The 18487-nt window shown below is 36.9% G+C and overlaps 1 protein-coding gene across 1 annotated transcript in view; it reads right to left on the bottom strand.

Annotated features, from left to right (window-relative positions):
- SHISA6 (shisa family member 6) overlaps positions 1 to 18487 on the bottom strand; it is a 1135433-nt gene that overhangs the window by 131714 nt on the left and 985232 nt on the right. Inside the window, exons 6-7 of the mRNA XM_053710428.1 lie at positions 10202 to 10264; positions 5831 to 5983 (exon numbers count right to left, since the gene is read on the bottom strand). Coding sequence (XP_053566403.1) covers positions 5831 to 5983; positions 10202 to 10264 — 216 coding nt within the window. The remainder of the gene's footprint in view (positions 1 to 5830; positions 5984 to 10201; positions 10265 to 18487) is intronic.

The raw sequence follows: 18487 nt of genomic DNA, 5'->3' as shown, positions 1-18487 counted from the left end.
GAGGATAATTTTAAAATGGATGTTAATTTTGTGAATTCTGACAATGATTCATCTGAATCTTACAAATCTAATGCTACTGAACTTAATGTTTTTTCCCCTTCTTCCTCTGATGAGTCTCCCAAACCCAAAAGAAGGAAAAAAGTTTTAAAAAATAAAAAACCTCTTTTGGTTGATAATATGGGACTCCCATATACTGATCCTAATGACCTTCATCACCCAAGATCCTCTCAATGGAGACCTTCAAAGAGAGTCTCAAAATTTATTTTTTATATCAGAAGGCCACTATCTAAGAAAACTAAGAATACCCTTAAAGCTGAATGCCCTAGGCCCGAGTTGCCCCACAACACCCATTTAACCCCTGAAATTGACCAAAATCTCCTAAAATTTATTGGCACAAAAAAGTCCAATCTTAGATCTGGCCCAGACAGATTTTTAAAATCCTGCCAAGATAAGCTTTTAGACACCTTAGGACCTGTAACCAAATTGTTTGAACTGTCCGAAAATGCCATTTCGGAAAATTATTTATTAGATCCTATCACAGTAAGAGAATGGTTACAAAGAACCATCTATTTTTTAGGAGATGCTAATACTTCTCTTGCTTCACAACGTAGAAGATTAGTCTTACGTTGTATAGATCCGAAAATAACAGATTTTGCCTCTACTGAGATGGGTCCTGAGGCAGATGGCCTTCTATTTGGAGACTCTGGTCTAAAACAACTCAGTAGTTACGTTAATACTTTTAGCTCTCTGAATAAGATAAAAAATAATACAAAGAATTTTTTTTTACCAAAACCAACCTCAAAGAGTTTTTTCAAGGGCTGGAAAAGGCAGAGACCGCTTTTCCAGCCGCTATTCAGCCTTATCAAGGTCTCAATTCCACAATTCAGCTCCGCTCTCCACCTCCCATCAAAACTTTTTTCCCTCACGCTCAAGGCAGAGATTTAACAGGGGTTTCAGATCCAGGATCTTCAGAAGACCCTTCCAAGGTAAGTTTAATCACCTTTTCCTCCATTCCTTTTTTCCAACAAAAAATAGGAGGCAGGTTAGCTTTTTTCCTTGTAGAATGGCAAAAAATATCCTCAGACCCATGGATTTTACAGACAGTCACAGGTCTTCATTTAGAATTCTTAGAAGTTCCCTTCCAAGTTTCTTTACCCAATCCAATAAAATTTTGTCAAAAAGACCATTTACTCCTAGACAAAGAGATCTCAGACCTAATATCAAAAAATGCGGTAGAACCTGCTCACAATTCTACAAACTCATTCATAAGCAACATGTTTCTAGTACAAAAGAAAGAAGGCAGTTACCGCCCGGTTATAAATTTAAGAGATCTAAATTATTTTCTAGTTTACAATCACTTCAAAATGGAAGGCATTCATCTCCTCAGAGACTGCCTTTACAACAACGACTGGTTAGTAAGGTTAGATCTCAAAGATGCTTACCTTACAATTCCAATTCATCTACATTTCAGAAACTATCTCAGATTCCTTTGGAAAGAAAATTTATGGCAATTTACATGTCTTCCTTTCGGCCTTTCCTCGGCTCCATGGGTTTTCACAAAAATTTTAAAACCTGTAGTAGCCTGGCTTCGGAAAAGAGGAATTCGTCTTATCATTTATTTAGACGACATTCTTCTCATCCACCAATCTCCCTCTACTCTACAAGAACATCTTTCTCTAACTATTTCACTTCTTCAGAATTTAGGATTCATTATCAACTTCAAGAAATCAGCCTTAGTTCCATCTCAGAATCTGACTTTCTTAGGCTTCAACATAGACACCATCTCAGCATCTTTAAGTCTTCCATTAGACAAAATAAAAAGAATAAAGAAAGAGATTTCTTATGCATTGAACAAGAAATATTTCCCACTTCGTCTTCTAGCCAGAATTATTGGTCTCCTTTCCTCGTCTATCCAAGCAATCTTTCCGGCTCCCTTACACTACAGAGCTCTACAGAGGTTAAAAATGTTCTACCTCAGGAAAGGTTTTTCTTATCAACATATGATTCATCTTTCAGAAGAAGCTATAGAAGAACTGAACTGGTGGCTTATCAATATAGAAGCTTGGAATGGCAAAGCCATTTTTGGAAGCTCACCAGATATAATCATAGAATCAGATGCGAGCAATTCTGGTTGGGAAGCAAGATGTGGTTCATAAATTTCAGGAGGAAAATGGTCCACTATGGAGAAAAATCTTCATATAAACTGTCGGGAACTTTTGGCGGGAGCCTTCGCTGTCAAGAGTTTCATCAAACATTCTCATCCTATTACAGTTCTTCTCCGAATGGACAACATTTCGGCCGTACGATATATCAATCGTTTAGGTGGAACAACTTCAAAAATGTTATCGATTCTAACAAAAGACTTTATTCATTTTTGCCTTTCCCAGAACATATCTATACAAGCAGAATATCTGCCGGGTCTCAACAATCAAATGGCAGACTGGGGTTCCAGATACCTTACGGATTTCAGCGACTGGATGTTGAATCCTTCTCTTTTTCAACAAATTCTACAGATCAGAGGTCCATTCATAATAGACCTTTTTGCCTCTCGACTGAATCGTCAGATTCTTCCTTTTTTCAGTTGGAAGCCAGATCCAGAGGCTCTAGCAATAGATGCTTTCCTACAACAGTGGCCCCCTCAGGGAGCTTATGCATTTACCCCATTTTCCATGATCCTCCGGACTCTCCTCTTTGTCAAGAGACATCAAATTTCCCTTCTGATCATGACTCCGTTGTGGCCGAATCAAGTTTGGTATCCATACCTTCTGGAAATGTCTTTCCTTCCTCCTATTCTTCTTCCCAATATTCCAGATCTTCTTACAGACCCAGGAGGAGAATATCACACCCTTGTGCTTCAAGGCAACTTTCAACTAGTAGCCTGGATGATTTCAGGGGATCCTGGTCTTGCAATGGACTTTCGGAACACGCTAAACTCCTCCTTCAAGACTCTTGGGCCCCTGGAACCAAAAAGTGTTATATATCTGCTTGGACTAAGTGGTCTAGCTGGTGCTGTAACAAACACTTGGATCCCGTTTCAGCACCTTTAAATGAAATAATCAATTATTTATCATCTCTTTTTATGGAAGGTTTAGCTTATAGATCTGTTAATGTTGCTAGATCAACCATTTCAGCAAGCCATGAATTTTTTAATAATCTTCCAATTGGTCAAAACCCTATTATTTGCAGGTTATTAAAATCTATTCGTCTTAAAAGACCTCCTTCTTCCAAATACTCCTCCTTTTGGGATGTAGATTTAGTAATTTCTCTTTTTCAGAAATGGCCAAACAACGACAAATTATCCCTTAAACAACTTTCTTTCAAACTTGCAACTCTTTTATGTTTATTATCTTGTAAAAGAGTTTCAGATGTTAGGGCCATTGATTATAATTCGAAAATGTTCTCCCCTCAAGGTGTAATTTTTACCATTACTCGTAGAACTAAAACTCTTTCTTCTACTATCTTTTATCCATATTTCTTTGAACAACCGAAACTATGTATAGTTCTTTGTCTTAAAGAATACGAATCAAGAACTTCTCATCTTAGATCCCCATCATCTAAACAACTTTTAATTTCTTTTGTTTCTCCTCACTTACCAGTTTCTTCACCTACTATTAGTAGATGGGTAAAAACTATTATGTTAGAAGCTGGTGTAGACAATGTTTTTTCTTCACATTCCATCCGTGGAGCGTCAGCTTCTAAAGCCTTTTCTAAATCTGTTTCCCTACAAGATATTTTAAATGCAGCGGATTGGTCTGATGATAAAACTTTCAGACAATTTTATTTTAAACCTATTAATTCTATCCCTCAACAGTTGGTTTTATAATTATTTGTTATGTTAATATTTTGTTTATTGTATTATTTTGCTTTAAACTTGCAAAATAGGAGTCTCTGTCCTTGTAATAAAATTCCGATTATCCTATTTTATGACGGAATAATCTAGATTTTATTAAAGAGACAGAGACAAGTATTTTCCCACCACTGTTTGTTCATGTGTTTCCCTCCCTTGATATATTTATTTAACTTACTTATGTTATTCTAATGACTTTTGTTTTTCTTTCAGTTCCAAATCCTTCCTCAACAGGATTTTAAAAATTCGTCTACAAGTTTGAGTTCATTGAATGGTTCTCTTCAATCAAGTTTGATTTTATCTTCTAGCAAGTTTTTCGTTTCTTCTTTCCAGAAGAAGTTGACAAGTTTCTACAATCAACTGTTTGGTCCATCAAGACTTCTGTTTCCTTTATGGATTATTATCTGCGGACTGTTCCTGATTCTTTACTTATCTAATGGTTTATATTTCCTTCGCTTCTCTGAGAAAAGAGGAGGGTTTGCTACTTTCTGGACATTATATGGTTACTATGATGCATATGATTGGTCCTTGTTATCTCTGACCACTAAAGGACTGTTCTCATTGGTCTCTTACATGTCATCTCTGTTATCATATTTTTTCTGTTAATATTCAAATGTTTTTTCTTTTAAATGCTGCCTGAGTAGTAAAGTGAAAGGTTTATGCAAAATACTCGTCTCTGTCTCTTTAATAAAATCTAGATTATTCCGTCATAAAATAGGATAATCGGAATTTTTTTCATTTTATAGCCTTGAAGCTTGAACCTGATTACTGATGCTTGTGATTGGCTAAAACTGCTACACCCTTGTGTAAGTATTGTGTGAGATTGCTAGTGGAAAGCAATAATAAAAATGCTCACATATATATATATATATGTTTAGTCCATATCTACTGTGGCGCTATTGAGAAGTATTTTCCTAAGAATAAGATATGAAACAATCAGATTTTAAAATGTTATATATGCAGTTAAAAAACATTTACAATATACTTTCATTATTTTGATCCCTTTTTCTGTAATTTACCTCTGAAAATTGTTGGTTTTCTAAATTCCACTTAGTTTCTATTAAGGAACAGGCAGCGCCATGTTTTAACTTAAGTTTCCCTTTATCTATATTTTATGGTGAAGGCAATCAGGGAGAGAGATAAACCAGGAAATAAACTATTGTTGAAAAGAAGGCTGTGTGGAACATAGGGTTATCTTAAAGGGTTTCTACACAGCCTTGTTTGTACAAACAGAGATGAATAGAAGAACTAATTCAGACATAGGGGCATATTTATCAAGCTTCGTATACAGCTTAAAACGCCCCGTGTTTCAGACTCACCAGAAACACCAGTTATGAAGCAGCGATCTAAAGACCGCTGCTCCATCACCTGTCCGCCTGCTCTGAGGCGGCGGACAGACATTGCCGAAAATCAACCAGATCCAATACGATCGGGTTAATTTACATCCCCTGCTGGTGGCCGATTGGCCGCGAATCTGCAGGGGCCGGCGTTGCACCAGCAATTTACAAGAACTGCTGGTGCAATGATAAATGCCGACAGCGTATGCTGTCTGCATTTATCGATGTGCGGCGGACATGATTCGCTATATCGGATCATGTCTGCTCACACATTAATAAAAAGGCCCCATAGTGGAGCCCATTCAGTTATAGAAAGAAAACCTTTACCCAATTGTAATATTTAAACATATAATATAATGTTTGCCTGAATACATCACTATGTCTAGCGTGTATTCACTGTATAACAACCCTTTCATTTTAAAAAGAAAACTGGGCAATATGCCCTGCAGAGCTGCAACAGCACAATTCTACTCGTATATTAGTAGTAGAAGTAAAATCCCTGAATGGGATTCACCCGTCAGCACCGTATAAGCGCCGCACATCACAAGACACACAATTAACAAGATGAAAAAACTGGAAACATTGCAGATAAAGCCAGACGAAGAGCAGCAGCCAAGCAAGTGAGAATGAGATGAAAAACACGTACTTAATCTCTTCAGAGAGGAATATTTACTTGGATTGGTTTTGACAGCTGCCTCGTACGATGGCGGGAGGTGCGAGAGATTCTGGAAAGATCTGGAGAACGACAGGTCATATGGCTCCGTGGCAGAGGTAAGGATGTTGTTCATCCGGGGTTTTTCTGTAACAAGAAAACAAAGGTTAAAATATTAGAAATTGGAATGAATAGCAAACACTGGTTAGTAGAGATGGGCGAATATCTTCATGCACTGGTCACAAATAAAGAGCGCCATAAAGAAATGTTAAATGTTGGACTCTTATTTAAAAAAAGGCTCAAACAAACCTTAACTTTTTCTTTTACCAAAAGTTTATTCAAATATTAATGTTTGAATGCTGATTCTCAATTTCTCATGTAAGTCTATTGGAATTAATATTCAAATTAACATTCAAACATTAAACTATTATAATATTTCATTAAAAATCAAAGGTTTTAGGTACAGTAAATGATATCTCCAGCTACATATGAAATGTAGAAATCCACAGGACATAGATGTCCTCATAAAACATTTAAATTGCTTTACAAAAGTATGTTTTTGAACCTTCATGGATGTTTAATTTTGTACAAGACCCTTCTCATTGATTGTAAAGGCTCTTATTGTTTTATTTGACATGGCCGGTGGCACAGCCAATCAGGTGCATTGATTCTAAGCAGAGCGCACTGTCTTCTTTACCTAGACAAAACAGCGGTATCATGGTGCACGCTCTGCTAAGTCAATAACGTTAAACATACTTTTATAAAGGGACATACATGACTGTCCCTTTACCATTCATGTTATAGAAACTCAAATGATAGAACAAATGTAAAGTGAAATGTTTATTCCACCATTGTAATGTAAACATGCTGTCATTAGTCCTTACTGGTTAGACCTGAAAGTTTATGTTAGTATATTACTAAAATACAGACATCACACATCATTAAAAAATATCTCAATATGAACAGAAAAAAAATGCTTAATTCTAACAATCAGTTCTTGTATTTGTCTTTAGTATCATAGAAGTAACTCTACTTGTTTATATTAACAGACAGGTAGGTGACAGGTTGGTGACTGTAAGAGAGGTTTAGCATAGGTCATATATAGACAAAAATTGTTCATCAATTCAACAATGGTGTCAAATGCACAATATAATATAGACAACATGAATACACCAAGCTAGAATAACATGTAACACAATTAAGACTTGACATGTAAAGTTCATGCTCAAATTACAGAGAATAAACAAATGGAAGAAACCAAAGGTCACTTCTTCATATAACTACAACCCTAAACAATCACTAATTTTTACCATTTATGTGAAAAGGTTACTAGTCCGGAGAGAAAAGATTATTTATTTGCTCAATTGTAAACATAGGAAAATTCTAGTTATTTACTCATGAATTGGAATTCATTAGTAGTTTAGGACTAAAGGAAATTTCAGCTGTGTAATTCACACACTATAAAGTTCTTCACATCAACCTATGCATGGGCAGCCCTCACTCAATGGGACATCTGGGTTCAAGCCCTTTTTTTTTTTAGAGAATTGTTGATCTGCCCCACTATAGAGAGCAATGATACTCTCTGGAACTTGTAGAAGAGACTGAATGTGAGATCAAGCACAAGGTACCAAAAAACTAATTTATTTATTGAAGCAAATGCAAATCAAACACTGTTCTTTAACTTCTATTTGCTTCTAACCAAAACATATATTAATAAAGACAGGAGGCTGGAAGAAACTGAAGACAGGACAGATTTCAGGAATGGAAAGTTTAAAACGTTGTTATTATATTTTAACGTATTTTAAATGTATTGGTGGGTGTCATAAATAAAGAGGTAAAGAGGGTATATAGGGGGTGTCTAAAGTTAGGGGTTTGGGTGAGTCATTAAGTTCAGTGGGTTGCAGAGTTAATTGCAGCAGGAAAGAATAATGATGGTCATTATAGGGATGTTGTTGTAAGGATTAATTGCATTGAGGGAAACGTCAGTGCAGGTACGGTAATTTTTTGGGGGGGATCCAAAACAGATCTTTAGAGTATTTTGCACTGGGAGTTCAGGATAGCATCATTGAGGTAAAAGGGCTCCATGTACTAAGCAACAGAGGCTGCTTTGGAGCCCTTGTGGTGCAGGTCTGTTCATGTGGCTGCTGCTTTATAACCTCTCCACAAACTTGCTTGTTTTGGATGATTGACATGCCCTGCTCCCAAGTTGGGAACCTTGTCCATTAGTCCCCTAGTATATGGAGCCCATAGGGTATAACATGAGGGTCCTTTAAAGGTGTTTATTTTAAGTTTGCCAATTTATTTTTTGTAATTTGGGGATTGGGTTGGTGATAATGGAGCTGTAAAGGGTGAACATGTGTTTACACTAGGAGGCTCACAATAGGGAGCAGCTGCTGGGTGATAGAAGGATAATATGGTGGATGAAAGGGTTACATATATGGTTAAAAGAGATGGAGCTCTTGGATTTAGTAAATAGACCTGCCATAAAGGGCCACTTGATCTTGGAGACTCACACATAGCAGAATGTGCAGGTTTGCTGTGAGTTGTGGCTCAAAATGGGCCAATGTAGAATATTTACTGTCTCTATTTATTTTGCATGTCTGGATTGTGACGTTACTCCCAGATTGGAGGTCCCACATAGGACACTAATGATCATTCATATGATAAAGTTGCAGCTATATAATTAAAAATATATTTTTGCACAACAAGATTAAGCAAAACGTGATTCGATTTATTTTTAAAAACAAGTAGAAAGTGCTTGTTTGTGATTGCCTGATACTGCAGTATCCATGCTTAATAATGGCTTATGTGGATGACAATCGCTGCTCTAATAGTGGACAGAAATAAGAACAAGCCTCAACAGGCATCAACAGGAAAGACATTTACCAGAGGAACACTTGTTTGCACAAAGCTATCATGCACTTTATAATACTCTCTGTATGAAGCACCAAACCCTCTTTACACTTTTTTCCTATTTTATTTTGGATGTCAATTTTTAAATCAGTGTAAGCGTATTGTTTTAGCACAGAATGCAACATTATTCAGCACTGAATTCATTTCTCTTCATGACAGTATTTGTGGCACCGAAAAAATACATCAGCTTTATGATCAGCGAATTGCAAAAAAATAAAATATCGGCATCAGCTTCTCACTTTAACTCTAAGATACTTCTGAATATAATGTAGAGAAATGTATTATTTGTATGCAAAGAACCTCTAGTAGTGTTAATATTGTGCAAGTTTTATCAATGTATGTGCTTTATTCACACTTGAAGCTTAGTAGGTAAGGAAAAGAAGATTGTCATTTAGGATAGGATATAGTATTTTACATTATTACACTATTTTATGTCTCTTTACTTTTCCAGAAATTGCAATGTATTCCTTATCTTTAATTGGAATTATATATCTTTTTACTATAGCGTATATATCTTTTTACTATAGTGTATATATCTTTTTACTATAGTGTATATATCTTTTTACTATAGTGTATATATCTTTTTACTATAGTGTATATATCTTTTTACTATAGTGTATATATCTTTTTACTATAGCGTATATATCTTTTTACTATAGTGTATATATCTTTTTACTATAGTGTATATATCTTTTTACTATAGTGTATATATCTTTTTACTATAGTGTATATATCTTTTTACTATAGCGTATATATCTTTTTACTATAGTGTATATATCTTTTTACTATAGTGTATATATCTTTTTAATATAGCGTATATATCTTTTTACTATAGCGTATATATCTTTTTACTATAGCGTATATACCTTTTTACTATAGTGTATATATCTTTTTAATATAGTGTATATATCTTTTTACTATAGTGTATATATCTTTTTACTATAGCGTATATATCTTTTTACTATAGCGTATATATCTTTTTACTATAGCGTATATATCTTTTTACTATAGTGTTTATATCTTTTTACTATAGTGTATATATCTTTTTACTATAGCGTATATATCTTTTTACTATAGCGTATATATCTTTTTACTATAGTGTATATATCTTTTTACTATAGTGTATATATCTTTTTACTATAGCGTATATATCTTTTTACTATAGCGTATATATCTTTTTACTATAGTGTATATATCTTTTTACTATAGCGTATATATCTTTTTACTATAGTGTATATATCTTTTTACTATAGTGTTTATATCTTTTTACTATAGTGTATATATCTTTTTACTATAGCGTATATATCTTTTTACTATAGTGTATATATCTTTTTAATATAGCGTATATATCTTTTTAATATATATATATATAAAAGAATGAGATTTAGTGCAATTTAATATTGCATGCTATACTATGGTTATTTGGCGAGCCAGCCGGAGGAGGCGCCTTACCGTTTGTGGGTGTCTGGGATGCATTGTTGAGCATCATATGATTATAATTTTGTTGATGATCTCCTGAAAACAAAGAAACATATTGTAGGTCATTAAGCAGCTTTATAAATCTGCACTAATTAGATCTACATTGATCTACACCAGTTGCGTTGTTTAGAATCATTGTACATTAGTGTGGACAGATATAGCAGCTAGCATGCTCTACAATGGGTTTCATTGGTCTGTGATATAGATCTAGATCTCCTCTAGAGTCTAAAGCCAACTCAACTGATTCAAGTTCAAGTCTCTACTACACTGGAGGTTGTTCTATATTTGTTTCCTTTTGGAACAGACGTAAGTGATTTTGAGATTGCTAGCAAGTTGTTGGTACTAGTTAAGTAAAAAATGGGGTAATGAGTCATGATTTAGATAAATTTCAGTGATACAAATGACAAAGCATTACTGACTGTATACCTTCAGTACTAGACGGAAGCAGCATTACTGATTGTATACCTTCAGTACTAGACGGTAGCAGCATTACTAATTGTATACCTTCAGTACTAGACGGAAGCAGCATTACTGATTGTATACCTTCAGTACTAGATGGAAGCAGCATTACTGATTGTATACCTTCAGTACTAGACGGAAGCAGAATTACTGATTGTATACCTTCAGTACTAGACGGTAGCAGCATTACTAATTGTATACCTTCAGTACTAGACGGAAGCAGCATTACTGATTGTATACCTTCAGTACTAGACGGAAGCAGCATTACTGATTGTATACCTTCAGTACTAGACGGAAGCAGCATTACTGATTGTATACCTTCAGTACTAGACGGAAGCAGCATTACTGATTGTATACCTTCAGTACTAGACGGTAGCAGCATTACTGATTGTATACCTTCAGTACTAGACGGAAGCAGCATTACTGATTGTATACCTTCAGTACTAGACGGAAGCAGCTATACTGATTGTATACCTTCAGTACTAGACGGTAGCAGCATTACTGATTGTATACCTTCAGTACTAGACGGAAGCAGCATTACTGATTGTATACCTTCAGTACTAGACAGAAGCAGCATTACTGATTGTATACCTTCAGTACTAGACGGAAGCAGCATTACTGATTGTATACCTTCAGTACTAGACGGAAGCAGCATTACTGATTGTATACCTTCAGTACTAGACGGAAGCAGCATTACTGATTGTATACCTTCAGTACTAGACGGAAGCAGCTATACTGATTGTATACCTTCAGTACTAGACGGTAGCAGCATTACTAATTGTATACCTTCAGTACTAGACGGAAGCAGCATTACTGATTGTATACCTTCAGTACTAGACGGAAGCAGCATTACTGATTGTATACCTTCAGTACTAGAAGGAAGCAGCATTACTGATTGTATACCTTCAGTACTAGACAGAAGCAGCATTACTAATTGTATACCTTCAGTACTAGACGGTAGCAGCATTACTGACTGTATACCTTCAGTACTAGACGAATGCAGCATTACTGATTGTATACCTTCAGTACTAGACGGTAGCAGCATTACTGACTGTATACCTTCAGTACTAGACGGAAGCAGCATTACTGATTGTATACCTTCAGTACTAGACGGTAGCAGCATTACTGATTGTATACCTTCAGTACTAGACGGAAGCAACATTACTGACTGTATACCTTCAGTACTAGACGGTAGCAGCATTACTGATTGTATACCTTCAGTACTAGACAGTAGCAGCATTACTGATTGTATACCTTCAGTACTAGACGGTAGCAGCATTACTAATTGTATACCTTCAGTACTAGACGGAAGCAGCATTACTGATTGTATACCTTCAGTACTAGACGGTAGCAGCATTACTGACTGCATACCTTCAGTACTAGACGGAAGCAGCATTACTGATTGTATACCTTCAGTACTAGACGGAAGCAGCATTACTGATTGTATACCTTCAGTACTAGACGGAAGCAGCATTACTGATTGTATACCTTCAGTACTAGACGGAAGCAGCATTACTGATTGTATACCTTCAGTACTAGACGGAAGCAGCATTACTGATTGTATACCTTCAGTACTAGACGGAAGCAGCATTACTGATTGTATACCTTCAGTACTAGACGGAAGCAGCATTACTGATTGTATACCTTCAGTACTAGACGGAAGCAGCATTACTGATTGTATACCTTCAGTACTAGACAGAAGCAGCATTACTGATTGTATACCTTCAGTACTAGACGGAAGCAGCATTACTGATTGTATACCTTCAGTACTAGACGGAAGCAGCATTACTGATTGTATACCTTCAGTACTAGACGGAAGCAGCATTACTGATTGTATACCTTCAGTACTAGACGGAAGCAGCATTACTGATTGTATACCTTCAGTACTAGACGGTAGCAGCATTACTGATTGTATACCTTCAGTACTAGACGGTAGCAGCATTACTAATTGTATACCTTCAGTACTAGACGGAAGCAGCATTACTGATTGTATACCTTCAGTACTAGACGGAAGCAGCATTACTGATTGTATACCTTCAGTACTAGACGGAAGCAGCATTACTGATTGTATACCTTCAGTACTAGACGGAAGCAGCATTACTGATTGTATACCTTCAGTACTAGACGGAAGCAGCATTACTGATTGTATACCTTCAGTACTAGACGGAAGCAGCATTACTGACTGTATACCTTCAGTACTAGACGGAAGCAGCATTACTGATTGTATACCTTCAGTACTAGACGGAAGCAGCATTACTGATTGTATACCTTCAGTACTAGACAGAAGCAGCATTACTGATTGTATACCTTCAGTACTAGACGGTAGCAGCATTACTAATTGTATACCTTCAGTACTAAACGGAAGCAGCATTACTGATTGTATACCTTCAGTACTAGACGGAAGCAGCATTACTGATTGTATACCTTCAGTACTAGACGGAAGCAGCATTACTGATTGTATACCTTCAGTACTAGACGGAAGCAGCATTACTGATTGTATACCTTCAGTACTAGACGGAAGCAGCATTACTGACTGTATACCTTCAGTACTAGACGGAAGCAGCATTACTGATTGTATACCGTCAGTACTAGACGGAAGCAGCATTACTGATTGTATACCTTCAGTACTAGACGGAAGCAGCATTACTGATTGTATACCTTCAGTACTAGACGGAAGCAGCATTACTGATTGTATACCTTCAGTACTAGACGGAAGCAGCATTACTGATTGTATACCTTCAGTACTAGACGGAAGCAGCATTACTGATTGTATACCTTCAGTACTAGACGGAAGCAGCATTACTGATTGTATACCTTCAGTACTAGACGGAAGCAGCATTACTGATTGTATACCTTCATTACTAGACGGTAGCAGCATTACTGACTGTATACCTTCAGTACTAGACGGTAGCAGCATTACTGATTGTATACCTTCAGTACTAGACGGTAGCAGCATTACTAATTGTATACCTTCAGTACTAGACGGAAGCAGCATTACTGATTGTATACCTTCAGTACTAGACGGAAGCAGCATTACTGATTGTATACCTTCAGTACTAGACGGAAGCAGCATTACTGATTGTATACCTTCAGTACTAGACGGAAGCAGCATTACTGATTGTATACCTTCAGTACTAGACGGAAGCAGCATTACTGATTGTATACCTTCAGTACTAGACGGAAGCAGCATTACTGATTGTATACCTTCATTACTAGACGGTAGCAGCATTACTGACTGTATACCTTCAGTACTAGACGGTAGCAGCATTACTGATTGTATACCTTCAGTACTAGACGGAAGCAGCATTACTGATTGTATACCTTCAGTACTAGACGGTAGCAGCATTACTGATTGTATACCTTCAGTACTAGACGGTAGCAGCATTACTGATTGTATACCTTCAGTACTAGACGGTAGCAGCATTACTGACTGTATACCTTCAGTACTAGACGGTAGCAGCATTACTGATTGTATACCTTCAGTACTAGACGGTAGCAGCATTACTGATTGTATACCTTCAGTACTAGACGGTAGCAGCATTACTGACTGTATACCTTCAGTACTAGACGGTAGCAGCATTACTGATTGTATACCTTCAGTACTAGACGGTAGCAGCATTACTGATTGTATACCTTCAGTACTAGACGGTAGCAGCATTACTGACTGTATACCTTCAGTACTAGACGGTAGCAGCATTACTGATTGTATACCTTCAGTACTAGACGGTAGCAGCATTACTGATTGTATACCTTCAGTACTAGACGGTAGCAGCATTACTGATTGTATACCTTCAGTACTAGACGGTAGCAGCATTACTGACTGTATACCTTCAGTACTAGACGGAAGCAGCATTACTGATTGTATACCTTCAGTACTAGACGGAAGCAGCATTACTGATTGTATACCTTCAGTACTAGACGGTAGTAGCATTACTGACTGTATACCTTCAGTACTAGACGGTAGCAGCATTATTAGACAATTGCTTATCTATATCTGACCATTGGGTGCAAAAAGCTCACTTATATAGAGCAAAATTGTGTTAATTTATTAGTTTTTTTGAATAGATGTTGCTAATTTAGTCTGCATATATTTCTTATGTAAAGCTGTCATCTCCCTTATATCATTTATGTTCTACAATAGACTATCATTGATCTTTAATGATTAATAACGTGCAGTATATACCGAGATTCACTCTTTGGTGAAGTTATAGAAATACTTAAATAAGCAACAGCGTACGAGCAGATGGAGTTATGACTGTAGGGCCCACTGCACAATACAAGAGAGTTATTTTATTGTGCAAGGCACGTGCATTTCCCTCTCCCCTTCGTCTTGTTGTATTTAGTTAGTTTAGGTGATTAATATAGATTAAGTTTAAAAGGTGAGATACTACCTAGATATGACATCATCAGCAAAAAGAGTTAAACATGACAGTGAAACAAGCAATGCACTGCTGGACACTACCTAAACACATATGGTGACCATAGGGACAACTCTGTGTAGCCACCAATCAGCAGTTAGCTGTCATTAGTGCCATGCTGCTGCTGAGGATATGCAAATATGATTTTCAACAAAGGATGCCAAAGAACATAGTAGATTGGATAATATAAGTGAATTTAATAGTGTCTTAAAATTAGATGCTCTGTCTGAATCATGAAAATGTCACGTCCCTTTAAGTGCTGAGTACATATATAGTTTGATACTTACATTTCTAGTGTTAACTGCGCCTGTTTGCTGGTGTTCTATAATAATTTTATTGTGGGCATTGTCGGTATAAAAGAGTTGGAGGGATGCAGAGTCAGATACAAGCAGAGGGCATTTCAGTTATCTACAGATATGAGGAAATAGTTACATATAATAAGGGCCAGATCACAAGAGGAGCGCTATATTTTGTTTTCATGAAAGCGATATTAGCGCTCCATTGTATAATACCAGGGCACGTTAATGTGCGCTGGTATTACACGTTAGCAGCAATGGGAACGCAAGCTAACAACTACACCAGTGTTATTATTTTATTATGATTTCAAACTTTGTGATAAATCACAATCCTGCGCTTGTTTTCAGCAAATAAGGATTTCTGAACAGCAGCCGGTATTGTTTGTATTTCTAGTGACCCCAATCTCTTTTAGTAGAGAACCCAAGGTATTGATTTTGGTACATGCCATGCCACAGTTTTGCCACCAATTGGGATCATACTTTTTTTTTTTAACCTTTTTTCACAAACTTTGGGTTTCTCACTGAAATTGTTTACATACCGCTTGTGCAATCATGGTTCAAATGGTTGTAAAATCTTCTCTGGGATCCCCTTTTGTTCAGAAATAGCAGATATACTTCTTTTTTTTTGGTAATTAGAAGGCCACTAATTGAAGTTGCGCACCACATTTATGTAATTCCCATTAGTGAAGGGGTTAATTAGTTAGCTGATATGGGAAATAGTATTAAAATATAGATTTTACCCTCCCAACTGATGCCGCCCAACTCCCTGATACCTCCCAAACAGCTCTCCGCTACACTCCTCACCTTTCTGAAGTGTTGGATCCCCCTTACCCTCCAACCTCCCTGATCCCTCTCAAACAGCTCTCTAACCCTCCTCGCCACCCTATAGTCTCTGCCATCTAAGGTACTGTTAGCTGTCTGCCAGTACCCAGTTTACATACATTTTGCTATAAATTGTATTTATTTTATTAATAAAAATATAGTTTCTTTAGTGTAGTCCCCCCTCACCCTCCCCACCTCCACTGTCCAATCAATCATATGGTAGGTCTCTCATAATACACATTTCTGTAGTATAGTGGATCCCTCGCTCCCTGTAATAATTTTCTGCAGCATGCAATGGTTCCATTCCGGCAATGGACCCAGGGCACCACCACAAGCCAGACAGGAACAGAGTGTCTGCATCAGTGATCTCTGCTTTCATATGGCACAGGAAGAACTATCGGTGCTCCCTTATCATACGCCGCAGGTTAGGCGAAGGTACTACGTCAGGGTACGCTGAGCAAAGTACCCTGGTATGTAGTTCCTACATCCACTAGGTCCAAGGGGTTAATCTTCCCCTTTTACAACTTTCTGGGTTCTAATGATTACATTACAGCTTGAATGGTCTGTATGTTGTATCAACCTCTTGTAGGTGTATTTTTGATGTGTGCAATTAACCTTTTGTGTTCCACAACCCTAGATGTATATATGTATTTGTAAGGGGTTTCTGTTGGGTTATGGATCTGGCTAATTTGTATTAGGTCTTATTATTTATGTTTGTAACTTTGATTTAGCAGCATTTGTATATATTTGGTGATGTGCGTCTTTATGTCATCCAACACGTCACTAATGTTACATTCTAAATATTTTGGATATAAAGTGTTAAGTATGAAGAATTTGGATTGAGATCAGTAAAACAGGACTGGCACATGTTAGGTACAGGACTATTTCCCACTGATCTGATAATGAGAAGAGTGCTGTCTACAAACACAGAAAATGCCCCATTGTGATCAACATCAATTTTTCTAATTTTATTGATTAGAAGAGATTAGAAAACATTAAAAAGTAACAACTGTGGTTAAGAATGAGAAGAGTGATATTATAAGGAAGTTGTACACTAGATTTTTCTTTGCATAAATCTTTTAGAGATGATGCATTATACAGCCATCTGAAGGTGTTTTTGTAACAATGCAAAGTTTTGCTTATTTTTTTATTTACATTGTGCTGACTCCTAACCAAGCCCCACAGTGTTAGATGTATACTGATGTCTACAGATTCCTCTGTCTTTTCATATGCAGGGAGGGGGGAATGTTTGCTCTTCTTGTTTTTCCAGCCCCTTTCACTAGGTGTCCCAGCCTAACCTCATCAACAGTGCTAAACTGGGAGCTTCTAAGTAAGTTTTTTAAAAGGTTTTAAACTGGATTTTTTGATCATCATCTGTGAATATTCGTCTTTATAGTAGTGTCTATTACATGCAGTTATATGAAAAATGGTTTGCACTGTCCCTTTAAGAAGGTTTTAAACTTTAAAATCCTATTCTGGAAGGTAAACAGCCACCGTATTATCAGCAGCACCTGGCACTGGTGACAATTATAACGACACACAAACCTACCCCCATCACTTGCTTTGATTCGTTAACAGTAGAACAGAGCAATAAATAATATCAGTGAGTACATGAGGCTGCGCTAAACAAGAACCCACAACCCACAACACAGTCTGCAGACCTAGAATTTCACATCTGAGGAGGCACAGTGAGAACAACTTCCTTTCCATGAGGTCTTTACAATGAAGATCTTTATTGGGCCCTGAGAGAAGATAATGAAATCATTTGTGAAGACAAAGATCACCTTATCTGTCGCTGAACATGACAAGAAATGATTATAGCTTGTGAGCAGAGAATGCAAATCTGACCTTTATTGTACCTGAGCCATGTGCACAGCAGAAAAACCTAAGTCTTCTAGGGAGGGGCTTGATGAAACCCAGGAACCTGCCGGACACTAGAGGAGCCACAGACATTCTAGAGGAAGTGGGCAGAGCTTTTTATAGTAAATAAGGAGTCTCAGAAAAGGCCATAAGTATTATTTTAGGTGCAGAGAATTAGACAAATACAGACCTCACCCGGGTTAGCCCCCCATATTCAACATTTTAACAAATGATCATTCCATTTGTTAGACCTTTGTTAGATCAAACAGTCATATGGCACAAGCATAAAAAACTCACAAGCATAGTGAGAAATCACACACACATGTTCTCTTTTATTTCTTCTGAGAGTTATAGAGGCCCGTTTATCAAGTATTGCTGTCCGCATTCAGCTAGGTCTGTCGGAC

This window comes from Bombina bombina, chromosome 1 (assembly GCF_027579735.1).
Source record: "Bombina bombina isolate aBomBom1 chromosome 1, aBomBom1.pri, whole genome shotgun sequence".
NCBI classification, from domain to species: domain Eukaryota; kingdom Metazoa; phylum Chordata; class Amphibia; order Anura; family Bombinatoridae; genus Bombina; species Bombina bombina.
This window is presented reverse-complemented; position numbering and strand designations above follow the sequence as displayed.